Here is a 25551-nt window from a genome sequence, read left to right as displayed (position 1 = left end):
TCACATTTTCATGTTCACCTCAGGGAGAGTCACAACTTGTTTTTTTTATACTTTGTACTTCATACTAAAAATAAGGTCTAACCTGTTAAAAGCTTTAAAAAGGGAGTTGGTTGGTGGATTTTTTTATCTTCACTCTGTTTCCCCTTTTTTCCAGTCTTTTGGATAAACTAAGCTAAACGGCTCCTGGCTGTAGTTTCATATAATGAGCTTCATATATTTATTGTTTGTGAGTCTCAATTATTTGTTGCTAACCAGCCTGTGAATCCAAAGGCAAATTACCACATTTGTGGACAATAAAGATTATCATTATTATTATTATTATTATTATTATTATTATCATCATACAGACCTGAGAGTGATATGAAGGTGAACATCTTACACTCAGCAAGAAAATGAATAAGCTTATTCCCCAAAAATTTGAGCGATTCCTATATAGAGCAAGTGTGGCAGCAGAGAGTATAGACAGACAAACACAATGCTAAAAATCTTATATAATCAAAGACGATAATATGCACTTCAGAATGTGACTTTATGCAGCTGTCATACTGACAAAATGTAATTTATCTGTGTCCAGACATGTGGGAGGTTCCATTTGAGGAGATTTCGGAGCTGCAGTGGCTGGGCAGCGGTGCGCAGGGGGCTGTCTTCTTGGGAAAGTTCCGCTCTGAGGAGGTGGCCATCAAGAAAGTGCGCGAGCAGAAGGAGACTGACATTAAACACCTGAGAAAACTCAAGCATCCCAACATCATCAGCTTTAAGTAAGTCTACAGCCACTTGACTGTGTTTGTTAACTGATGCTGTTCTGTTGTTTTCAGCTCTGATTGAGTCCTAGTGTGCATGGTGGACAGACACTGGGTTTGTCCGATGGACTATAGATGTGTTTCCTGTTTTTTTTTGCAACCTAGGGGCGTGTGCACTCAGGCACCGTGCTACTGCATCATCATGGAGTACTGTGCACAGGGTCAGCTGTACGAGGTGCTAAGGGCGGGGAGGAAAGTGACCCCCAGGCTGCTGGTGGACTGGGCCACAGGCATCGCCAGTGGCATGAACTACCTACACCTTCACAAGATCATCCACAGAGATCTGAAGTCTCCCAAGTGAGTCTCTTGTTTTGCTGGTATTGTCAGACGGGAATATAACTGAGTTTCTAATTCTCACTCCTGTGACAACTGTATTGAGTATAGGAACTGCAATAGGAATGCGGTTAAATCAGATGAAGATGCTTCTATATGTGAAGCAGAAAAGTTGTTGTTTGTTCCTGATCTAGTGCAGTATGTTTCTTGTTTTTTTACTCTTATGCAGCAGCCCAGGGGTGCTGCGGTCATGTTCTCAAAACTGATCTGTAATGCTCAGGAAAACAGCTCAGCTGTCTTGTTTAAGATTTCTTAGCCCAAAGCAACAACAGCAATTCAGCCTTTTAGCTCCAAATACTCTGACATTAGCTCAAATGCCATTCTTGGAATAAATAAAAGCTAGTCGCCTCAATGTAAGACTAAGACACAGAGCTGTGCCTCATCCTGCTCTTCCTGTCTCGTCCTCTGCACACTGTAGCCCTGTTTGTCTAATCAATATCATCATGCTGCAGCAGTGCCAAACACTGTATTAGTCAGCAGAATGATAGCAGGCTGAATGTGCTGGAAAGGTCAGTCTCATTTGGCTAAATGAGGTGATTCAGATGCAGAAATGTGCTTCTGTAACTGTGAGGTCTTTTAGGATGGAAGATGGTTTTAAATGTTGTGAAAAGAAACTCACACATCTTTAAAAGCTAGTGAAATTTCACAGGAAAAAAAACTTCAGTCTGAATGGTTTGATCCAGGTCATCTGATCTGGATTAATCAAACATCTTTCTTTAGTCAGTTTGCTAACAAGTGTTTGTGCTGTCTGTGTGTGTGTTTTAGTGTTTTGGTCACCCACAACGACACTGTGAAAATCTCTGACTTTGGAACGTCCAAAGAGCTCAGTGACAAAAGTACAAAGATGTCATTTGCCGGTACGGTGGCCTGGATGGCCCCAGAAGTGATAAGAAATGAGCCTGTGTCTGAGAAGGTAGACATCTGGTAAGTACTGAAATGCCACAAGTTTAGAATTAAATTTTATTTTAAGAAATATAGTAAGGTATAAAGACACAGAGACATATATGCAAGCAATGCACACATTGTTATTTGTCAGTATTTTTAAGAGTCATCTGTCGATGTTGCTGTAGTGAGACCTGTCTCTCTTGTGTACTGCAGGTCATTTGGAGTTGTGTTGTGGGAACTGCTGACTGGAGAGATTCCCTACAAAGATGTAGACTCCTCAGCCATTATTTGGGGTGTTGGCAGCAACAGTCTTCACCTTCCTGTGCCCTCCACATGCCCAGATGGCTTCAAAATCCTCATGAAACAAACATGGTGAGTATGGAATAACAATAGTTGAGGGCTGTGTTTACACTTAAATGATGCGTCACACAGAACTGCTAAAAAGTACACATTCTCATTTAATCACATCTCTTCTCCACATTTTCTTTCCAGGCAAGGCAAGCCCAGGAATAGGCCTTCGTTTCGTCAGATTCTCCTACACCTCGACATTGCATCTGCCGACGTCCTTGGAGCTCCTCAGGAGACTTACTTCAAGTCCCAGGTCTGCACTACAGCTGGAAAACACAAAAAAAAAATGACCTTCACTTTGTGTTGGTCACAGGAAGAGCACTATACAAGCCCATATATTTATTAGCTCAAGATAACATTATTATTTCTGCCATAGCAGTGATAGCTGAGTGGATTGACAGCATTTTGACTGGTTCAAATTTATATTACAGGCAGAATGGAGGGAGGAAGTGAAGAAACATTTTGAGAAGATCAAAAGTGAAGGCACCTGCATCCACAGGTTGGACGAGGAGCTGATCCGGCGCAGGAGGGATGAACTCAGGTGTGTATGAAATGGCCGCATTCAGGGATAAACAAGGCGTATAATAAACATATCACCAGTCGATAGCATGAATTCTTTCTGCCTGTTGGTAACAAGTAAACAAATGCTCTATCGCCTCCATTTGGCTAGTCTGTACAGATGTACCATTCCCTTAAAATGCATCTGAAATACTTTGCATGGTAGACCAGACAGTCTTTAGTAGTTGTGTATTTTAATGGAAATTGAATTAATTTTGCAGGGATTTGCTTCTTAGTGTGACTGATGTAGTTTTGAAATTGTTGGGAGTGAATATTTCGCTGCATTTCCTGTACTCCCGCAGGCATGCACTGGACATTCGCGAGCACTATGAGAGGAAACTGGAGAGAGCCAACAATCTCTACATGGAGCTCAGTGCCATCATGCTGCAGCTGGAGGTCCGGGAGAAGGAACTAATGAAGTATGCAAATAAACGTTATATCATAGTAGTAATCAGTTAGCTGCACCACTGTCCTGCTCTTTTCCTCATAACTGGGCCTTACTGGTTGTCAGTATGCCACCATTTCCTCCTCCTCAAAGGCATTTCCTGTTACAAATATTTGAAATGACTACAGTGACCTGGCAAGACATCTGAAAGTATTTTCAGTTGGTCAGAACAACAGAACTAAAATGATAATTTTCAGCCTCAGTTTTTGTTTTTTGAGAATGACACAAAAAAATAAAAGTCTCAGGGAGTTTCTTGATTGCCTTGACTTGTTTCCAACTTCTTGAACTGTTGTTTTCAGCCATTAGGATTTCCTTCCTCTTCTGATAAACTGCTGTGTATGTTCTCTTGTGAGTTAAGTAAAGTAAAGTTAAGTGTGATCAATGGATAAAGAATGAGATAATCTGCACTGGTTTTTACAGGAATTTATATACAGTAGATTTGTACACCTTAATTTTCTGCCTTGTAGAGTTTATAGTAATGAAAGTACAACTCTGTGTAGAAGTGAATGTTGATGCAGTTCACAGTCATACAGCTCCAACTTAACTCTGCCATCCCTGCAGGAGAGAGCAGGCAGTGGAGAAGAAATACCCCGGGACCTACAAGCGACACCTGGTCCGACCCATCGTCAGGTCCAACGCTGTAGAGAAGCTCATCAAGAAGAAAGGAAGCATTTCCCACAAACCTGGGATGCCCCCCACGAAAAGGCAAGAACCTTAGCTAATTGAACCATTAACTGTAAAAGAAAAGACAATAATTCTCAGTTTCAGCTGCTGTACTCACATTAGCATTTGCAGGTTCAAACATTTATATATAAATAAGTGTCAGTTCTCAGTAAAGTAAGATAAATTTTTATATGTTCTGGTAAAACTACAAGGACGGACATAAGAAGTGTCGTTAGAATATATGTTGTGGGTAATAAGATTCACTTACATTATGTTAATGCTGCTGAATGGGTTTTTTCCAGGCCTGACTTGCTTCGTTCTGATGGCATCCCTAGTGTTGACCCTCTCCCCTCCCCCTCACCACTGTCTGCCAGCCCGAAGGTCTCTACTCCCCCTGGTAAAGCCCGCTACCGAAGCAAGCCTCGTCACCGCCGCGCCAACAGCAAAGGAAGCCACAGCGAGTTCCCTGGTGTGCTGAAGCCTGTTGTTGGGGCGACGGAAGAAACCCAGTCTCTCCAGGAGCAGCCGCTCCACCATCTTCTCCACCACCACCACCACCACCACCACCACCACCTACCAAATGAGGGGCCCCTCCTCCCCTTGAAGGGCCGTGAGGAGGCCGTTGTCAACTGTGCCAACAACCTGCGCTACTTCGGCCCTGCCGCTGCCCTCCGTAGCCCTCAGACGGACCACCTGCAGCGCCATGTTTCCGGTTCCAGCCCCGACCTCATTTCCACTGCTGTGGATGCGGACACGCGACAGCGGACTTCATCCACCAGCTCCAATCCTGTCCCAGGTGCTGCAGCTGGTACTTTGTGCCCCTGCTGCCAGGCGCACCCCTTCCCTGGCTGCCTACACTGTCAGGAGACCCTGCCTGCATCCAGCCACCCAGAGCTACCCCACTACTCGCTGCTAAGCACCCAAGAAGGGACTCAGTCTTCTTTAGGGGCACCCAGCAAAGATCAAGCTTCGGATGGGGAGGCCACAAAGAAGGCTGATTCAAAGGAACAGGAGGCATCCCAACACACACACACCCTGCCCACTGCACTGCCCCACACTCTCAGACCACTCAGGAAGGTAAGCAGAGCTTGAAGCCTTACATCAGGGAATCTGTGACGTGCGTTTATTTCAAGGAAACTATGAAAAATGATGGTTAATTGCTTCTCTGACAGGGTGGAGATGAGTCATCTGAAGAGGAAGAGGGAGAGGTGGATAGTGAAGTGGAGTTTCCACGGAGACAGAGGTAAAATACAGTTGGTTATTTAGTTTGCAACCTTAACCTCCTCTGTGTTGTAACACTCTTACATCGTGTGGTGCAACAATAGAAAATTACAGACCATTTACACCATCATAACAAAAATAATAACTTTGTTAGTTTGTAATATCGACAAGTTCCAAATACACTGAGCAAGGTATGAACCAGACTCAAAACTGTCTTCCCCTGCTCCCTCACAGACCTCATCGCTGCATGAGCAGCTTCCAGTCCTACTCCACATTCAGCTCAGAGAACCTGTCGGTGTCCGACGGAGAGGAGGGAAACACCAGCGACCACTCCCACAGCGGACCTCTGGAGAGGCTGAGCGCCAGTCAGGAGGAGCACCTGGACGAGCTGCTGTCGCACACACCAGACATCCCCATCGACATCTCCACCCAGTCAGACGGCCTCTCTGACAAGGAGTGCGCTGTCCGCAGGGTCAAGACCCAAATCTCCTTGGGAAAACTGTGCTCCGATGAACACAGCTATGAGGTCAGTAACGTGGATGTGTGGGGATTGATCAAAAAAATAAAAGCAAACTTTTAAAAGCCAATGTGTGATAATGTTTCGTTGTCTTTTCTGTCAAATTTTTTCTCTCAGAATCCGCTACAGTTTGGAGACTCAGACTGTGATTCGTCAGAAGCAGAGTGCTCCGATGCCACCATTAGAAACAACAAGGTCGGGGCCCCTTCCTCGTGGTGAAAGGGCTCTGATCTGTTTTTGCCTGGAGGCCATTGTGTCCCACTCTGCCCTGCAGAAAATACAGCAATAAGAGGATGACATTGTAAAGATAGTTCCCTATAGCAAAGCCCCATGCAATCTCTCCCAGAGCCTCCCCCTACCCTCCCCTACATGAGACCCACTCCCCTTCATCTCTAGCACAGCATCCAGGCAACCCATGGCAGGGATTCCCTTTTTGAATGATGAATTTAATGTACAGTAGATAGTGTAACATTCATAATTTATTTTTGTCTGAGTTTTGGAGGAAAATTCAGGACCTGTTTGTTCTCTGATCTAAACAGAGAAAAAAAAACTGACATTTTGAAACTGAGCATGGGCTAACTGTGTGTTGAGGAGAGACTGAGACTGGATGAAGATGCTGATAATGATGATGATGATGATGATGATGATGATGATGATGATGATGAGAAGGATTACTTGTTGAAGTGCTGATCTATCTGAGGCTGACAGCTGGGCAAAGTTACATCACTGGGGTGTTGGTCTCTCAGGTGACTGATGCAGACACGTGTCACTACAAGCCTTTTGATCTGGCTGCAGTGGCTCTCAACATCTTACTGTTATAGATCCAAAACCCCAGCCAACAGGCACTCTCTCTTACTACAGTTTGATCAACTTGCTTTATCATGAGTTTACAGCGCAGTAGCCCCAGTACCCCGCCTCCTCCACTTCCATCCCGTCCCCAGCAGGGAACAGGGAGCTCATGGAAACAGTGTGAACACCAGCATGAAACAACCTGCCTCGCAACCGGACTTTCCTCCTTTCCCTAAATCCACCGTACGTGTGTAGTCATCCGGAAGCCCCTCCCCCTGACGAACTGTCCGAGCATGTCTGTGCAGCTCGCAAAAATGCAAAAGCTGCCAGAAGACTGCATGAAGTGGACAAGCAAGCAGAGCAACAGAGATGAAGACTCACCTGACAGCTGACGAAAAAAAAAAGAGACTCTTCCTCTCTGACCCTGCTCATCCTTCTCTCAAAGACACGCCTAAGTCGTCGTCATCATCAATCAGATGTCATGACCAGAGTTACGGAGGGAGTTATCAATGTGTGTGTGTGTGTGTGTGCGTGTGTGTGTGTGCGCGTGTGTGCGCGCGGGTGTGTGCGCATGTGTGTGAACACAAAGCCCTTTCCCCTCCATTAGACATTACAGTTTCAAGTCTCATCTCAGGATTGTTCGAGGACTGTGAGAAACTGGACTGGACCAATTATTGTATGTAGGAATGTTCTTTGAGCGGCACATATTATGGACCATGCAGGAATATTAAAAAAGGTCTTACGGATAGCCTTGATGTTCAACCCTTCATTGCTGGACATTAATATTATATAGATATGTAGAGTGTTTTAGTCGCAATCCAGGTGCAGTATCCCATTTCTTGAAATCACTAGGTGCAGTGTCTCCCATGTACGAACTTTCTAGCAGGGTAATTTATACTGTCTGATACGTAATGTCCAAAATTTGTTTTCCGTGCTGTAGTGAGTAAAACAGCAATAACATAGGGTGGCACTCAGGTGAGAAAGAAGTTGCTTGCTCAGGATGCGGGGCGTCTAGCTGGCTAGACACAACAGAGTGACTGGTGGCTAGAGGAGAGCAGCAAGTGTCAAACACCTTATTATAGATGCTATATTTTTAAATTGTCCCATTTTTGTGAAATCGCCTTTTCCAGGGCTCGGTGCTCAGGTTTTATGTTGGTGATTGAGAGGAGTGATGTATCAAAAGCCACTAGGTGGTGACACTTACACTTAACTTACTTTGCCTTGTGTTATGTAAATGTCATGGCTCAATTCCTTTTTCTTTTTTTTTTTATACCCGAGGTAATTTATCCCAAGTTTCCCATCACCATCCAAATCCCAAAATGCCAGCAATATTACTTTTTTTGTCTGGTTGACTTTGAAAAGGGATACTGCATCTGTGGGAGCTTTATTTTTAATCCCTGTTTGAGTGTTTGTCATTCATCCCAATGATTTTACGGTTGAAAAATAGCCAGCCAGGGTTGAATTTAACGTTAATGATGTCAAGATGTCAGCTCTAGTGTATGCAGACGGCTGAGGTTCTACATAAGGAATATAAGCCAGAGACAAGGCCACAGAGCAATTAAGCCGCTCTTGGTTTTCAACAACCTCATCTCAGTGTTAGTTACTCCTGTATATAAACATCTGTAAATGTAACGTGACCTGTTTCTGTCCTCTCTCTTTAACGTAGCGCACAGCTCTGACAGGGCCTCGAGCCTCTGTCACTGACGACCAGCCGACTGGTTGAAAATGAGCAGGAAATTCTTTAATCTGTATCACATCAGTATTGAACACTGCAGGAGGGCGTGGGTCATACAAACCGAGTAGCACAAGGTGAATCTAAAACTGTACTGATGGATAAATTACCTTTTTGCTTGAAAGCTTTGGAAAGGCTTACACTTAGTTCTGAAAACAGCTGCTGCCTTTCCTTGAGTCTCCTTCAACTTTCTTCACTCTGTTTACGTTCGTATGAAATAACCTAGTGTATTGTAATGACTGGGTAATCTGATCAAGCTGTCAATAACATTGTCTTTCTGGCATATATCCTGTGAAGTATGATTGTTGTAAAGGTTTAATTTAATTTTGATTCTTTTTTTTCTTTGTAGCTGGCCTACATGATTATTGAATTAATTTATTATGAATGACTGGTGAGGAGCAGTGTTTTTTTTTTCTGTTTGTTTTTTTATTTCAGGCAGCTTTAGAAATGTTGTGACCTATGATTTCTCCTGAAAAGTATTATTGAAAGGAAGCACAATGCATTGGTATGGAAAGAGGACAGTATTTGTATGTGAGAACAAAAGCATTGTCATATCATTGACTCTGAAATGGACCATTCATCGTTTAATCATCATTACAGATGAAGTATTGATTTTGCAGACTTTACATCAGTAATTAGCAACATCAGGTGTTCATAAATCTCTTTTCTTTCTTTTCTTTTTTAAATCTCGACCTAGGTTATAAGGAATCTCTTCTGTTTCCAACCAAAAGCCAGTCAAGTGACTGTCACAACAGGGTAAATAAGACTTAAAGCCTGGAGGCATTTGTGATGCCAATTTCTGCAGTGGTTCCTTCCTCTCATTTTTAATCAAAATTCCAGTTACTTACATCTGAATTTCAGTGAAATTGTCTCTAACTGTGGACATCATGTCGCCTCATCCCATGTATCAAACGTCTGTTTCTTTGTTACTCATTTCCAACTCCCTTTCCTGTTGAATGGCATTATGATCAACCAATCCCGTCAGTTTCCTGTATTATCCAGTGTACAGTGCAATGGGTATCTGGGAGAATAAAATCAGAGCAAACAACTGCATGGAATAAATGCTGATGTACTGTACCCAAAACACTGGTCTCTGTCGTCTGTGGCTAAGATTATTGCTGGTTTAATGTCATCCTTGCACATAATTTATATTTACTCATAGATTAATCAATTAATTCATAGATTCACAGTTGGGTTTGGACACAAAAAGTAATATTTATTCATTGAATTGTCCAGTCACACCCTACATCTTTCTCGTCTTAATGTGAAGAATTTGGTGGAGAAGCTCTAAATCCCTCATTTCAACAACAGTAATGTTTAAAGATATTCTCTTTAAACAATATCAGAATATGATATGAAATTACAAGTTACATTTCTTTGAATAATTTAAATTTCAAGTTCCATTTTCCTTACCAATATTACCAGTTTATGTGTTTATTTCAGGCTACCCTGTTTACTGAGAATCTTTGGTACAAAACTATCCTTCGGGATGAATAAAGTTTTATCTTATCTTAAAATAAGCTCAACTATAGTCACATCACTGGCCTAATTATAAATCTTAAGACAAATGTAAAACAAATAAAGAAATAAGTCCCTGAGACAATAGCATGTCAATATTTAAATAGAAATATTAAACTTAAATTTAATACATTTATTTTGACATCCTTAGCTTTTGCTCTAAGTTTCTATAGCTGAAGCACAGTGGTGAAGACGTATTTAGATCTTCTATACAAGGTAGATTTACTGTATTACAAGTAAAATCATGCATTCAAAATTTTACTCTAACGACAGAAGTGTTACCAACAAAATGTATATAAACTACCAAAAGTTAAAGCACTCATTATGCAGACTGGTTTTAGAATTATGAACCTTGTTTTATTGAGCCTTACATGTTGTTAAATAAGAAAATCCTAAAGGACATTTTGACATAAGAGTTAGAATTTTACATTCATAAAAATAAAATAATAAAAATAAAACAGCAGTGTTAATAATAATAAAAATAATAATAGTAACAGTAAATGAGAACACAAATAAACAACAGATAATTATATAATAATTAAGTTATAATAATTAACACATTAATGAATAAACAAAATAAATTGATCATTTCAAAATAATGTTTATTTTATCACTGGATTATACATTAACGTGTGAGGATAATTTTAATGTTGCAGTTGGTGTGGCTAATTTTAACTACTCACTCCAGTGTATAGCTACCCATTCCGTGGTAACAGCGCATCATGTTGATCATATTTTGGATTAATAATTTGAAGCAGTAACTGAAGATAAAGACAATATTTGCCTCTTGATGGTAAGTAGATGTAACACTTGAATACAGAACAAATAACTCAAAATTGTACTTCAAGCACAGTACATGAATATACTTATTTACTCTCCACCACTGCTGGGATATATGTATGTATTTGGGGCCTTTTCCTGGAAACAACTGGCGCCGTTATAGCCTCCCTGATGAAATCTGGTTGAAATCAGCTCGTGTTGTACGTGCTGTGGACCTCCTGTTACACACCTTAGGGTTCAGCGAGTGGGCGGGGGTAATAAGAAAAGACTAACTGATAGAGAGGAAAATATGTCGCCGGACGGTTCGGGGTTATAAAACAAGCGCCAAGTGTACTCGAGGAGCTTCCCTTTGGACAGGGCGGAGTCAAACGGTGAGGAAATGTCACTGGGAGCGTTCACTCGCCGTCAACGAGGAAGCAACATCTGAATTAACCCCATACCCCACAAACCAACCACTTTTTTTGCTTTTTAACGGACATTTTCTCACTTTTCACACAGTTTGGTTGTTTTCGGTTGAAGACGTCAAAATGTCCTCGATGGACTTGGAGAAGCTGAAGATGACGGGAGCTGGTCGGGCCATTGCAGTGCTGACCAGCGGTGGAGATGCACAAGGTGACCTGAAAAACTTCAAGTTGGAATAATAATGCAGTTTGTAGTCTTTAAATACATGTGTAGATACGAAATGTTGTTGTCTGCCACGCATGTTAACATAAGAAACCGTGGTACTTTATTTACTGAGAGCTGAGTGGATACAAAATGATCAAACTATCTCAGCAGTGTCTGTTTAACCTTCAGATGACTACGGGGTCAAAGGTCACGTATGGGCTTGCATACATATATACCCAGACTGTACAGTATGTAGCTCACAAAGGTAGAAAGTAACTAAGTACATTTACTCAAGTATAACAATTTCAGCTATTACTTGAGTATTTCCATTTTCTGCTACTTTCTGCTTTTAATAACTTTGCTTGCTTGGCTTACTATTCAAATTAATAATGCAAAATATATCGACAAATAAATGATGATGTATCATTGTGGGTTAAGATCAGACTGCCACAGTGTATAGAATAATTACACTTAACCCCACCTTAAAGTACTGCAACAATACACTGATGCCCACATTAATGCACCAATAATTATAATCCAGTATTATATTCCTTTATTCTGAAATAACCAGTCTGCTATATATTAATGCTAATGCTCTTACTTAGGTTAAATTTTAAATGCATGACTTTTGCTTGTAACAGAGTATTTTTAGACTGAGTATTTCAGACAGTATGGCTACTTTTCATTAAGTACAGTAAGATATAAGTACTTTTTGCACTGGTAATTCATACAGTGTGGCGTACGTGTCAGGAATTGTTCAAGCAATACCTGTCTGGGGCTGTGGTTACAGGCTCTGCAGAGCGGATGGCACCTTTGCCCAATAACTGATAATGAGGTCATATCCACCACAGTGTTTGATTTCTTCATCCAGGGCCATGGTGCAACCGCTTGTGTGCAATGACTTAAGAGGCAGAGATGAATCTTAATATTTTTGTGCAACTGTCATCCCAGGAATGAATGCCGCTGTCCGAGCTGTGACCCGAATGGGCATTTATGTTGGGGCCAAGGTCTATCTTATTCATGAGGTAAACAAGCTGTTTCATCCTGTTTGTGTCCCTATTGAATACATACACTGAGTTAGGTCTTTGCTCTTGCTTGACTGGGATCAGTCCTACATACATTTTACTTTTCAGGGATACCAGGGCCTGGTGGATGGGGGAGAAAACATCAAACTGGCACACTGGCACAGTGTGACCAACATCATCCAACTGGTAGGTTAAAATATTATCTTCAGTCACTGTTGACAGCAGTGGTGAAAGTAGCTATGGTAGGCCTTTCTCATAGTTTCGACTTGTCATAGTAGGAAAAGCACACGCAGTGATGGCTCTGTTATATTCAGGTGTGTCAGTAACAAACTGTGCTCTAAGCACATCAGCAGACCCGCCATTCATTTTATTATTTACACCTATGCGTTTCCTACTGTCACATGTCAAAACCTCCTCTGGAATACAAGTCCTATTGTGCCTTAATTGTATTGTGACTTCATGTTGTTGTTATGTTTATATTGTTTCTGCCTAAATCTCTCTCTTTATTCTTCTTTCTACGGTTTTAATAGGAATTTCATTATTTCATCCATCTCCTCTCATCTGTTGTCTCCCTGCCTGTCTTATACTGGTAATAACCTGGTAAGGGGTTTTGCTGCATGTGCTTTGAGCCTTATCAGCTGAAGATGCAGCAAGCAGCACTATTCAAATGATAGTTAGTAGGACTCCCATTGTCCTCTTTGCATTGCCCAATAGTATGACTTGTTTTGGATGTGTGTTGGAGGGCACATGCTTTCTAAAGCCAATGCAATTGGTGTGTTAATGTCTTGTGTTTATATCACATCATCTTACTGCGACTGGTCCTGTCCAAACATAACATCCTGTATCCAGATTGATTCAGATTACTGTATCAGTCTTGCTGAGTGTGACTGCAGTTAATGTTTGGCATCAGACGGCATTGCAAAAGTATCTCCATTGGCCATGAAAAATCCCTTTGGGAGCCAGAGCGTGAACAAATTTGTCAATGACAGATTACAATGCCCTGTCTGCCTTCACTGAACTGCTTTGTGACTTGTTTATTTCAAACTGTTCCCTGTATGTCTCAGATAGTTAAGACATCACATTTTAGCTGTTACTATGTCATGTGTTTTTCCGTTGTATTTTATTGTACAAAACTCTGGTTGTTTTGAATATGCTTTATAAATAAACTTGATTTGATTTGATTTGATTTGATACATGATGTCTCTGCTTCAGGGTGGGACTGTGATTGGCAGTGCCCGATGCAAAACCTTCCCAACTCGTGAGGGCAGACTTGCCGCCGCCTTCAACCTGGTGAAGAAAGGCATCACCAACCTGTGTGTGTGTGGTGGTGACGGCAGCCTCACCGGAGCCAACATCTTCCGCAATGAGTGGAGCGATTTGCTGGCGGAGCTCGTACAGAAAGGTAAAGTGCTCTCAAGAAACTGTCGATGAGGAAACATGGGTTTAATACAATTGGATTCTATGGTGAAATAGTCCTTTGAGGCATCATTTCATTTTCAAGAGTATGGAATCCTCTTTCATTCATGTCTGTGTGTGTGTGTGTGTGTGTGTGTGTGTGTGTGTGTGTGTGTGTGTGTGTGTGTGTGTGTGTGTGTGTGTGTGTGTGCGTGTGCTACTTCAGGACGGATCACAGACACCCTGGCCAAGCAGCATGATCACTTGAACATCGTGGGGCTTGTTGGCTCCATAGACAATGACTTCTGCGGCACTGACATGACCATCGGAGCAGACTCTGCACTGCACCGCATCATGGAGATAATTGATGCCATCATGACCACTGCGCAGAGGTCAGACACTGTGTGATGTTGAACAGTGACAGCAATGAAGCAGCTGGTGTTTCATCAAAGTGATTATCCTTAGGTCACAAAGTTATTTGGTCAGTAATTCTTATTAAATGAGTTACAGGGGATGAAGATATAACAAGAACACAGCGGTGCTTTAATGGGGAAAATGTGAATAGATATGTATCAACAGAAAATTAATGGGCTTTTTTGGAAAGATGCTAAACACTCTTTCTTAACAGATTCTTGAAGATGTCACCTTGGGCCCATAGAAATGATCTTGGGCATATTACACAGTTTTATCAAAAAATGATTTATTGTTTAACTGTGAAAACTAATCTGCAGATAAACTGATGATGAAAATGTTATTTTATGTTTATGTTATTTGCAGCTCTATGTCAGGCTCATACCTGCATAATGTAATGATTTATTGTCGGGCGGGATACAATCATGTAAGCCAAGTTTTGTTATAGCAGATTCCCCAATTCAGGTCTCTTAGGCATGATTTCTATAAGCTTGTCCAGACTTGCTCCCTTGCATCGTGGTATGCTGCTACAATGCTGCAATTTGTCTGCTCACATAGCTGCTGAAAAAGTTTATTAGCCTGTTGTAGTAAAACTGCTGTGCACCTCCTACAGCCACCAGCGCACTTTTGTTTTGGAAGTCATGGGGCGACACTGTGGGTGAGTAACACTTTGACCTTTTTTGCTATCATTTATGCGCTGCCACCGAATAAAACATAAAGTATTGTGTTGTTGCTCCAGTTACCTGGCCTTGGTGTCAGCACTGGCATCTGGGGCGGACTGGCTCTTCATTCCAGAGGATCCTCCTCATGAGGGCTGGGAGGATCGTATGTGTGCCCGTCTAGAGGGGGTAAGTAGCACAATGTAAGTTAGATCCACAAGCATTTCAGGAATAGAGATAAAATACAGGGCTTAAAAGCTGGATTGTGCTTAATGACTTAGTGGCTAATGCATGTGTTTGTCTGTTTACCTCCAGAGCCGCATAACAGGGTCAAGACTCAACATTATAATCGTCGCAGAAGGAGCCATTGACAGAAATGGCAAGCCTATCTCCTCAACTTACATAAAAGATGTAAGTTTAATAATTTAAGGACAGTACTATACTGTATGTAACAGTTGCTCACCAACCAAGAGGTAATTTTATGTTGAATTATTATTCAGATTTTAAATAGGCAAAGGTTAAACTAAAAGAAATCAGTTCAGTATTCAAATGAAGGCTACACCTCTACTCCATATCAGCCTAGACTGTATTGTGATATTTATGCGAGTGTACTGATAACCAGTATATATATATATATATATATATATATATATATATATATATATATATAAAACCAGTATATATATCATATATCGCTTTGTCAATTATTTGTCTAATCCCTACAAGGGACATATTAAGGACAGGATGTTGTTTGTTGGACGAAAATACTGAAACTATGATTTTTAAAAATGTTTTAGAAGAGTTTCCTGCCAAATGTTTGTTAAAGAATTTTCTCTCAGTTGTGTTTCGTCTAGTGAATGACAAATCAACACTGAAATGCTTTTATGTCGTTTTTGAAGCTGGTGGTGAAGCGGCTGGGTTATGACACCAGAGTAACAGTACTCGGCCATGTTCAGCGAGGAGGAACTCCCTCTGCGTTTGACAGAATACTGGTGAGTTGAACAACATATTTTATATTTTGAACAAATTGTTGAGGTAGTTATTCTTTTCAGCTGTAGTTTTAGTGTTTAATTGCTTATAAACTGCAGAGCTGAGCTGCCTAAAGGCCAAGGAAAATATGTCTTTCTGACTGGCTGCCAGTTGTCCATTAATCTCTAATTGATCTCTTATTAGACACCACAAACAAAGATCTGGTCAACGGTTTAACCACTGGTCTAAGTCAGTGTGCAAGCTTAACCGTTGGTAATCATTGCAACATAAATCTCACTACAAAAAATGCACAGCAGTTTTTGTGCAATTTCTCCTTTTGCTTTTTGTAAGTGGCCTGTGTATTTGGTGCTGTAATACACAATGAGATGTCATGATATATAACATTACAAAGTCGATGGATGTTTATCTGGGATAAACCTGACTTTGTAGTGTTCAGTTAGAAATCAAAATTGTCACAAATCCAAGTCATGTGGGGACAACCACATTTATTTATACTTATATATATATACTGTATGATTACACTTCCCAGTTTCATGTGCGAGTAAACATAAACATGTCTAAATCTGCATTTTATTTAGACATATTATCCACATAAGCAGCACAAACGTTACTAATGAGTAGGAGGTGATAATCTCCAACATTCATACATTTAAATGGACATGTACTGTATGTGCACTCTTTGTTTTCAGAGCAGTAAGTTGGGTGTGGAGGCGGTGATTGCCCTGTTGGAGGCCTCTCCTGGCACCCCAGCCTGTGTCATCGGCCTGTCAGGTAACCATCCAGTTCGCCTTCCTCTAATGGAGTGTGTAGAGATGGTGAGTCTCTCTCCTCTCTTCTATTATTCATTTTCATGGACATAAAACACAAACAGTGGGAAGTTTGCTGTATTTTTAAACTTTTACCACTGTGTGCAGACTAAGTTGGTGCAGAAGGCCATGAATGAGAAGAAGTTTGCTGAGGCCGTTCAACTGCGTGGAGGGTGAGATATATTCATTTATATTGAGTAGTTATACCGTTCATATAAAAATTATGCAAAACTGCCATGATGTATTTCAACTAAGTCCATTCGGATTCATGTCATCATACAAGCGATTGATTTTTTTCCATGCAAATAAAAAAACAAGCTAAAACCGTAGATGTTCTCCTAGGAGTTTCGAAAACAACTGGAACATCTACAAGCTCCTTGCCTTCCAGAAGGCTTCCCAGACTGAGGTAAGTCTCTCACTAACATAAACACACATGTACACACACACAAACTGTATGATCCTAGCTGTAACACATGAAGAGGAATCACAAAACTTCAACTCAAATGTGCCTGTCAATAACATCTGACTCATGTTCCCACAGAGCAATTTCTCTTTGGCTATTCTGAATGTGGGAGCTCCAGCTGCGGGGATGAACGCAGCGGTGAGGTCAGCTGTGAGAGTAGCACTTGCTCACGGACACAAGGTCTACGCTGTCAATGATGGATTTCAAGGACTCGCCAATGGAGCGGTAAGTCATTCTGTCTCTATTTTTTCTAACCACCTTGAAGAGGAAATTTTTCTGTACTGACGGTTGTCTGTCGGCAGCTTTTTGAGATGGAGTGGCACACTGTGGCGGGATGGACGGGTCAAGGGGGCTCACTGCTGGGGACAAAACGGTGAGCAGCAGGACCCTTTGATTTCTATAAAATTCTATAAAACTATTTTAACAGAACTCCAACTTTTTAGTAATGTATCTCCATATAGATGAAAAAAGTTAGAGCATACAGTGAGGCAATATGATGACATATACCAACAATACTGTTTTTACTGTGGTAAGGATCCTTGTCATATCTCTGGAGTAACTTCATTTGTCAGGTATTTAATTTTCTAGGTTAGCTAAAAACCATCCATATGCTATTTAAATGTACTCACAATATATGTTGATATTTTAACATAATTACCTTTTTAATATACCTAATAACTTATACTATAATAGGAGATTTCGTCCACATTGCCTAGACCTAGCAGAGCCTGAAATATCCTGACTTCTATTCCCTTGTACTTTCTGTACTGTCATTCTCCAAAATCACTGGATCCCACACTTTCTATAAGGCAACTCAATATCATGTCATGTTAGACCCTACCAATCACGTCTTTCAATTCAACGACTCCAGTTTGTATCGCAGATTCTGTAGTAAACATATTTTCTCACCAAGCCAAATATAGGTGACCAGAGTGACTTATTTTCTCAGGCTTGTCAAAGTGTCCTCCAGAGCTACTGGAGAAATTATACAAAAGTTTTCATAGGTTGTGTAATACTCTCTCTGACTAGCAAATTGCCATGGGCATGTAAAATTGCTGGAGTGCCCCTTTACGTGATTTTTAATGTCTGTTTAATGTGCATCTTCAGGACTCTTCCAAACCAACACATGGAGAAGATTGCGCAAACCATTTCCAAGTTCAACATTTCGGCTCTGCTTGTAATTGGAGGGTTTGAGGTAGCGTATTGGTCCTGTATAACTTCATAGTGTCAGTGTTAACATCAGAGTGGTTTTGAATCTACCTCTTGATGATGTCCAAAGGGGTACCGAGGTGTGCTGCAGCTGTTTGAAGCCCGGGATCACTACGATCAGTTATGCATCCCCATGTGTTTAATCCCTGCCACCATCAGCAACAACGTCCCTGGAACTGACTTCAGCCTGGGAGCAGACACTGCTGTCAATGCTGCCATGGAGGTAACGCTGAGCAGATGGCACATTAACTGTGTGACTTTGATGTTTCAGGATTAAGATGAATGGGGACTGAACCACGCCAGAAAACATCACATCAAAAAGCTGCTGTGTTACTTAGCTAGACTTTGAACTCCTCATACATAATAAAAACTGAGAAGACAGCGAGTATTAAGAGATTTTGTTTTTAATTTTAAACTTTGTGAGGAAGGAGGTTGAGACAGGCAGTCCTCTGGTTAACTCCTGTAAATCTATATTAAGCACCACATCAGGTAAAAGCTCATAAATAAGACACCAGCAGTGCTTTCTCCAAAAAAAAAAAGTCTTTCCCTAGAGGAGCAGCTTATTTCTTTTCAAGCTGCTCCTTTTTGGTCTGTCTTTTGCTTTTTCTAGAAGTTGCACAGTGAGCTCCAAAACTGACATACAGTATAGGGGATGGGTAGTTAACTCTTCCTTGATTTCCACACTAATACTTTGACCCTGCCATCAATTATCTCTTTTTCACACTGCCGTTTCAATTTCCTCATCAGGGTTGTGACAAGATCAAGCAGTCTGCCACTGGGACCAAGAGAAGAGTGTTTGTGGTGGAGACAATGGGTGGATTCTGTGGCTATTTGGCAACCTCCACTGGTATAGCTGTGGGGGCTGACGCAGCCTACATCTTTGAAGACCCCTTCAACATCCATGACTTAAAGGTAAGACCAACAGAAAAACCTGTGTTGTTTCTTTTATCTACAAATGTTCACAGCGTTCTGTCTTTTTAATGATCTGGCTTTTTGACAGACCAATGTGGAGCATTTGGCTGAAAAGATGAAGAAGGACATCCAGCGGGGTCTAGTACTGAGGTACACAACAGTAATTCAGCTGTACAGATTCTCATGAAGCTAATGAAAAAAGTGTCTGTAAATCTTTTATTGTATATGTTCCATCTTTTATTTTTTGCAGCCTTCAAGTTATCTATTGTAGGCATACTAAATGGTGTTAGTGTGTATGTACTTTTTTTTTTTAAAACAAGAGACAAGCTCTGTTAGGCTGTACTCAAGATAAATTGTTTTAAGTTAAATGCTAACATCAGCATGTTAATATGTTTGCAGTGACCATGCTAACATGCTGATGCTTATTGGGTAATGTTTATCAGAGTCATCGCCTTATCTTAGCGTGTTAACATGTTAACATTTGCTTAACAAAGTATACAGGTCATACAGGTCATAAATCAAAGTTTTTGGACAAACTCAACATTTTGGCTAGTTTATGTTTAGTCTAAGCCTGAGTCTGATCCTTTCATGGCAATACATGAAAATGTTGGGATATTTCAGTCTGGACCAAAGTGATGGAACGACATTAGGAATAAAAATTTAAAAAAATCACACTGTATATGAAACATTGTCGGATGTAGTTTTTCCTTTGCTGATCCTATTCTCTGTCATAACAGGAATGAAAAATGCCATGAAAACTACACTACGGATTTCATCCATAGGCTGTATTCATCAGAGGGGAAGGGCATCTTTGACTGCAGAGTCAATGTGTTGGGACACCTTCAGCAGGTGTGAAGCCTCCGTATGAGATTCATCCAGTCTGGAAAAACAGTTTAGCGCATTACAAATGATATCAGTCACGCTGACAATATATGTGACACCCATATACTGTGAAGTGACAAGAGTCTTGCAACATATTAATTCTCAGTTTATGTATTTGTGCTTTAGGGAGGGGCACCTTCTCCCTTTGATAGAAATTTTGGCACAAAGTTGGGTGTGAGGGCTATCCAGTGGATTTCCGAGAGATTGACAGAAAACTTCAGACAAGGTAGAGTTACTGTATAAAGTCATAGCTTATATAAATTAATTGCTCAGAAACCCAGAGTCAAACCTGAGTGATCTAATGGTTTCACCATTTTCCCCACCAGGCCGTGTGTTTGCCAACTCACCGGATACAGCATGTGTGCTTGGCCTCAACAGAAAGGTCATCTCATTCAACCCCGTCACTGAACTGAAGGCTGTGACTGATTTTGAGTAAGCAAATTCAGCGTTTTGTGAAATAACAAATGTTCAGTATTAATTAGTCTTACTAATAAATTAACTACTGTATGCCACTGATTTTCAGGCACCGGATGCCCAAGGTCCAGTGGTGGTCTGATCTGCGGCCGATGCTAAAAATGTTGGCCAAGTATCAAACCAGCTTCTGTGAATATGTCCCAGGAGAGATTGAACACGTGACTCGACGCTCCATCAGCATCGATTCTGGGTTCTAGACTCTCTGAAACTACAGAATACTCTCTGCACTTTTTTTAAAACCCTGATCTGTCCATCCTTTGTTTCTTAACAGACTTCAGATTTTAAGAATCATTTTCAATCAGCTTTAGAAAGCCAGCATTGATTTCAATCCGTTGTCAGTGTCATAGTAGCTACAGTATTGTAAATAATGTAAAAGTGTACTGCAAGTATTCATTTATTGAATGAGGCTTTAAAATACAGAACATTTTGCTATCCCTTGTTCCAAGCAAGTCTTTGTATTGTCAAATCACAGCCAGGTGTGCCACGAAGCTAAAATTTTATTAATTTACGACTAAATGTATTATATAAAGCAAATTGTATGTGTTGTGGTTTGCTATTAAAATCACATACAAAAGAAATCCCAACTTCACAGACAAAATACTAAATGACTCATGGGACCAGTGAGGTATTAATTTCATTTTATTTATACACCATGTAGAACTGAATCACTGCCTGTCATTCATTGATGCAAACTGAACAGCAAATCACAGAATAAGCAGTTTATTACACTGTAAAGAAATATGGACTTGTGTATTATTTTTGATACTGATGCCATATCTCTGTCTTAAATAAAATGTTATCCAACTAAGACACTGTGAAAAATATGTTCATTGTAATGTGAATAGCTTTTTAAATAAACCAAGTTAGGTTAAACAGATAAATAAATAGCAACCACTGAACAGAATAAAAATTAAAAATGGTATTCACATCACACATCTGGCAAATTTCACTTAACTGATTAAGTCTTATAAATTTTATAATGGTGTTAAATAATGAACTTTTACCCTGAGAATTTTTCATTGCCCACTAAATGAGAACATTACTGAAGTTAATAAGCTAGGAACTCGTCTGAACTGGATGTTTTCTTATAACTCTCAAAAGTTGAATGAAAATGGAAATTCTCCCATGGTCTTATCTTTGTTAGTTGCCTGAGGGCTTTTGGTGGTGAAGGCAAACTGAAATTCTTCACTTTGCTCTGATTGGTCAAACAGAAACTCAGCACCTGCAAATTCATTTACACAAATGTAGTTCAAAGCAAGTAACACACATCACAAATATAGATTTGATTTGGTACTTACAGTGGGAAGACTTTGATTCTGTGGTTTTCTGAAAAGAGTAGAACAGAGTTTTGTATTTTTGTTCTAGTTCAAGTACTGTATGAAAAAAGGAGAGTTTCCAGTAAAAAAGGCAGTACCTTCTGGCTGAAAAAAGGGCTGGTGAAAGCAAAAGATGTGTCCTGCAAAGAAACCTGGAGGTAATTCAAAAAACTAAGAAACATTGATTTCTGTCAAATCGTTTATTCTTTTTGCTAGCCACTCACTTCATCCCGTGATGTGCCCTCGTCAAATCCAAATCCAGAAAAGCCTGGGGTGCTAGGATCAGAGTTCAGAGAGAACAGGAAAGCTGGAGATTTGGTATCAGAGGTCCTTTGATGTGGGGAGCTGGTAGGGCTGAAGCTGAAGTGAACACATGAAACATAGCTCTCAGTAGCTGTCTTTGCAGGGATATAACGTGTTGGACAACTTAGACAAAACCTTACTTAAATGGGAATGATGGAGTTGAAGGTGCAGCTGTCATTTTTGCTGGGGAGGGCTGATTAGTTTCTTGAGATGACTGAAGAAAAGCAGTGAGTCCTTCATTGTCCTCTTCACCTGGTGTTTGATCTTCATTTGTACCTACTTCTTCCTCCACCTTGTCCTCCACTGCATCCTCCACCTGTGACACAGTTGGTTGTTGTTCCTATGCAGAAAATGAGTGAAAAAGCGTTTCCTACAGGAAGACAGAAACCTATAAAATGGCATTTGCAGTATGTATATATAATGCCAGTATTTGATACAATCTGATAAAACACATTTTAGTTACATAATTGAATGAAAAAAATACATAATACACAATGTAATTGGTTACTCAGGATTCCAGGGATACAGTGGGAGTCATAATTTGAAGGAAAATAGATGTCAATGAAAACTGATAACATTGACACTTGAGCCAAAGTAACTCTGAAGATGTCATCAAGGTTACTTTCATAGACTATAGAAATCTCCCTCCAGAGCCACATAAGACAATACAAAATACAAGCTGGGTTGTACTCATTTTGATAAGTAAAGTGATCTTATGAACTTGTATAAGTGGAGTGTCCCTAAATAAAAGTACTTTCATCTCCATTTTTTCAGGGTGGATACTGTATGGTTCAGTAGTGGAGAGTATCTGAAAGATATACTCTGGCAAGATACCAGCAGTAAAAAGCCATTTTTAGGTTATCTTGTACAGTAGATGAGCATTACCATGGCTTGGTCCTGTAGTTCTGTTTCCTTTTCCTGCTCATTTGCATGCATCCCATCTGGCCAACTTTGCTCTGAAGAAATAAATATTTCACTGATTAGGTTTTATGTAACATAAGCACCAAAACATAAGGAACATTGTGTGTAAAGGTGTTGGCATTCACTGAAATGCATATGAGACTTTTCTCCACTTACCATCCAACTGTTCATATGACCACAACTCATTGCTTGCTTCTTCGGGGTCAGGACCACAGGCGGTAGCCTCCTGAACTTTTTGTTCCTCATCAATATCTCTAGCATTTGCCTCTACAGATACTTTTTGACCATTCTGCAACATTTGTTCACATTTAATTGTTTGGCTACTTATAATATGATGCTCTTTAAGAACGAACAGCTTCGACTTAGTTTTCATTTTGCATAAACGGTGTTTACAATTGGTATAGAACTGAATTTTATATATCTAGAATTTGGACAGCCAAGTACCTTTGCTTGGTTGAGATGAAGAGAGGAGATGTCGACAGCAGAATCACTGTCCTCCTCTGTCTGTGGATCGAATTGTTTCTCTGATTCATTGATGGGCCCGGAAACACTAGAAAGAAATCAGAATCAATCAGAGAAAAACTATGTTTTGCCAGAGGATATGTGTCATTATTCTTTGTTATCTATAAGATTTACAGAAAGATACCTATCTGGTAGTTTCTTGGTAGAAGAATTGACTGCTGGACCTAGTCAGACAGAAATCAACTGCATAAAGAGCTGTAAATATTTAATCACAACTTGTTATGCATAAAAATTTTATTACCAATGAGATGGTCCAGCTCCGTCTGTTTCATTATAATTTGACCATCACAGGCCTTGATCCTGCACTCAATCTCCTCTTTTTCAGCCTGCAGCCTGATGAGCTTTTGAGCCAGAGGATTTTGGCAATAATATTCTTTATGAGACTGGAATATCTTTTTGTAGCTTGCGATCCTCTCTTCGTAGACTCCCCTTGTTGGGTTAATATTAAGAACAATTGAATTTTGTTTATTATAACACACAAAATATGTATTAAACATAGTTACACACAATAGGTAAGCGGACCCACATGTCATGGTTGTAGTTGGCTTTTCTGCTCTCAAGTTCAGCTTTCAGTGTTTGTTCATACTGAAGGAGCAGGCTGTTAGTGGCCTTCATGCTGAAGTTACATGGATGACAAGTAGCAATATATGAATATCCATACTATACAGCACTATTTATGTTAATGTGTACAATTAGATTATGTGTCACCTTGGTAAATGATGGCTTGGCCTAGTCATCATACCTTTTTGCATTTGCTTTACTATGTGCCACAGTGCTCTGCTTCACCCTGATTTCTTCCTCAAGTTTCTTGATATTTCTGTGGAGTGTTTCAGTGCAAGACCTCTTCTCAGCAATGTCAGCACTATAAACTGTTGACAAACATATAAACACTTATGGGACACGATTTTACATGACACCATTAATTACATTACATTAATAAAAAAAAGAAAAGAAAAGGTCTCCATCATATAGCTAACTTGTTCAATGTCTCCCTTTAGGCTAGTATATTGTTTCAATATTAAAGCCAGTCTTTCATACAAATGGCTAATTTTTATTTTGGCATACCTTTAATTCGTTGGCTGATATCATTCTTCTTTTGGGAAAGTTCCCGAGTTTGAAGAGCTATAAAAAACAAAACAGTTACCTATATCTTAAAAGTGCTATCTTATGGAGTTGCTCACTTGAATTGACTTAGGTTGTCAGTAGCTAGCTTGCTACTGACATCACTTAGCCAAGCAGCCAAGTTAGCAAACGGTAAATCATTACAAACATGGAATTTCAAGAAAAATACAACTATTAGCCTAAAATAAGCTCAAAAACACAACATACCTAACTTAAAGAGGAGGCTGTCGATATTATTAAGTGCATATTCGTCGTTCATTTTTACACCAACGTTAGCTGACTCCTCTCTCAACTGTAAAATAAGCTACTGTTGCTGTCAACCGTCCAGACGTTGGTAGCAACAGTTCAACGCCCGTTCAACAGAGAAGGACTTAATGAATTTTAGTCTTCTCAGTTATGCGTGGAAGGACACGGTATTCATTTGTAAGTTATTTTAATTAAGAGATGTAAGTTACCATGATCTTTTAAATGTAATTTAGTTGCACTGTCCACAGTTTGGTAATTCTGACATCAGCTAGTAGTATTACTGTCTTAACTTGTATATTAAATTTGGCAAACGTCTGTCAGCTGTTCAAAATAATTGATGGTCAAACACAACCCTGTCTGTACAAACAACTGAATGATTAACAATTTATTGTTTATTTTGTCTTACATGAAAGCTAGTGAACACTTATACTTGAACATTTATAACCTTGCTTACAATGATTTTTGTATACAATGCTTATGTATTTTATTTTTTAATTAAGTGTATAGAAATCATATGGTGCTATTAGCCCATATAAATAGTGCAATGTTTAACATAATTCATTTAAATTAAAAATCATGGCTATAAAGATTTATTCAACTGAGGCAATAGATGCTCATGCTTTAGCCTATTCAATTTAGAAAAATGTAAACTTCGTCTATGATTATGTGATTTCTTTTTAAGTTAAAATGTGTTGCTTAG

General features: G+C 40.0%; 3 protein-coding genes across 5 annotated transcripts in view; 2 read left to right on the top strand and 1 right to left on the bottom strand.

Annotated features, from left to right (window-relative positions):
• si:ch211-45c16.2 (mitogen-activated protein kinase kinase kinase 13) overlaps positions 1-9369 on the top strand; it is a 33004-nt gene extending 23635 nt beyond the window's left edge. For both annotated transcript variants that reach the window (XM_056389738.1, XM_056389739.1), the window contains 12 exons: positions 575-758; positions 906-1097; positions 1899-2057; positions 2232-2390; positions 2511-2619; positions 2798-2907; positions 3227-3343; positions 3931-4074; positions 4335-5109; positions 5205-5275; positions 5488-5779; positions 5888-9369. In XM_056389738.1, the coding sequence (XP_056245713.1) occupies positions 575-758; positions 906-1097; positions 1899-2057; positions 2232-2390; positions 2511-2619; positions 2798-2907; positions 3227-3343; positions 3931-4074; positions 4335-5109; positions 5205-5275; positions 5488-5779; positions 5888-5989 (2414 nt within the window). In that variant the 3' untranslated portion in view covers positions 5990-9369. The remainder of the gene's footprint in view (positions 1-574; positions 759-905; positions 1098-1898; positions 2058-2231; positions 2391-2510; positions 2620-2797; positions 2908-3226; positions 3344-3930; positions 4075-4334; positions 5110-5204; positions 5276-5487; positions 5780-5887) is intronic.
• A 1575-nt stretch (positions 9370-10944) lies between these two features.
• pfkla (phosphofructokinase, liver a) lies at positions 10945-21231 on the top strand. The gene is made up of 22 exons (XM_056389320.1): positions 10945-11201; positions 12147-12220; positions 12329-12406; positions 13433-13622; positions 13842-14007; positions 14640-14684; positions 14766-14874; positions 15001-15096; positions 15585-15677; positions 16365-16490; positions 16590-16654; positions 16824-16887; positions 17023-17169; positions 17247-17317; positions 18052-18139; positions 18224-18376; positions 18901-19065; positions 19154-19215; positions 19803-19914; positions 20074-20173; positions 20274-20379; positions 20471-21231. The coding sequence occupies exons 1-22, from the start codon at positions 11117-11119 to the stop codon at positions 20616-20618; spliced, it is 2343 nt and encodes a 780-aa protein (XP_056245295.1). The 5' UTR covers positions 10945-11116; the 3' UTR covers positions 20619-21231.
• LOC130177503 (protein SIX6OS1) lies at positions 21043-24972 on the bottom strand. Of its 2 annotated transcripts, none has more exons than XM_056389321.1 (14): positions 24813-24972; positions 24549-24605; positions 24226-24352; positions 24010-24099; positions 23725-23912; positions 23608-23647; positions 23406-23511; positions 23118-23250; positions 22926-22996; positions 22181-22380; positions 21962-22097; positions 21836-21889; positions 21720-21747; positions 21043-21643 (listed from the first exon to the last, which is right to left on the bottom strand). In XM_056389321.1, the coding sequence occupies exons 1-14, from the start codon at positions 24862-24864 to the stop codon at positions 21516-21518; spliced, it is 1410 nt and encodes a 469-aa protein (XP_056245296.1). In that variant the 5' UTR covers positions 24865-24972; the 3' UTR covers positions 21043-21515. The 2 variants fall into 2 exon arrangements, with proteins under 2 accessions (XP_056245296.1, XP_056245297.1); XM_056389322.1 differs by having other exon boundaries at positions 21836-21877; positions 24813-24969.
• Between the last annotated feature and the right edge of the window lie 579 nt (positions 24973-25551).

This window comes from Seriola aureovittata, chromosome 11 (genome assembly GCF_021018895.1).
Source record: "Seriola aureovittata isolate HTS-2021-v1 ecotype China chromosome 11, ASM2101889v1, whole genome shotgun sequence".
In the NCBI taxonomy this organism is placed as follows: Eukaryota; Metazoa; Chordata; class Actinopteri; order Carangiformes; family Carangidae; genus Seriola; species Seriola aureovittata.
This window is presented reverse-complemented; position numbering and strand designations above follow the sequence as displayed.

Coding starts and splice junctions, on each gene's coding strand:
- pfkla (XM_056389320.1), top strand. CDS start 11,117: ATGTCCTCGATGGACTTGGAGAAGCTGAAGATGACGGGAGCTGGTCGG. Junction 14,685..14,765: donor GTCATGGGGCGACACTGTGG/GTGAGTAACACT, acceptor TTGTTGCTCCAG/TTACCTGGCCTTGGTGTCAG. Junction 16,655..16,823: donor GCCGTTCAACTGCGTGGAGG/GTGAGATATATT, acceptor ATGTTCTCCTAG/GAGTTTCGAAAACAACTGGA.
- LOC130177503 (XM_056389321.1), bottom strand. CDS start 24,864: ATGAACGACGAATATGCACTTAATAATATCGACAGCCTCCTCTTTAAG. Junction 22,997..23,117: donor GTCATATGAACAGTTGGATG/GTAAGTGGAGAA, acceptor TTATTTCTTCAG/AGCAAAGTTGGCCAGATGGG. Junction 21,890..21,961: donor AGGGCACATCACGGGATGAA/GTGAGTGGCTAG, acceptor AATTACCTCCAG/GTTTCTTTGCAGGACACATC.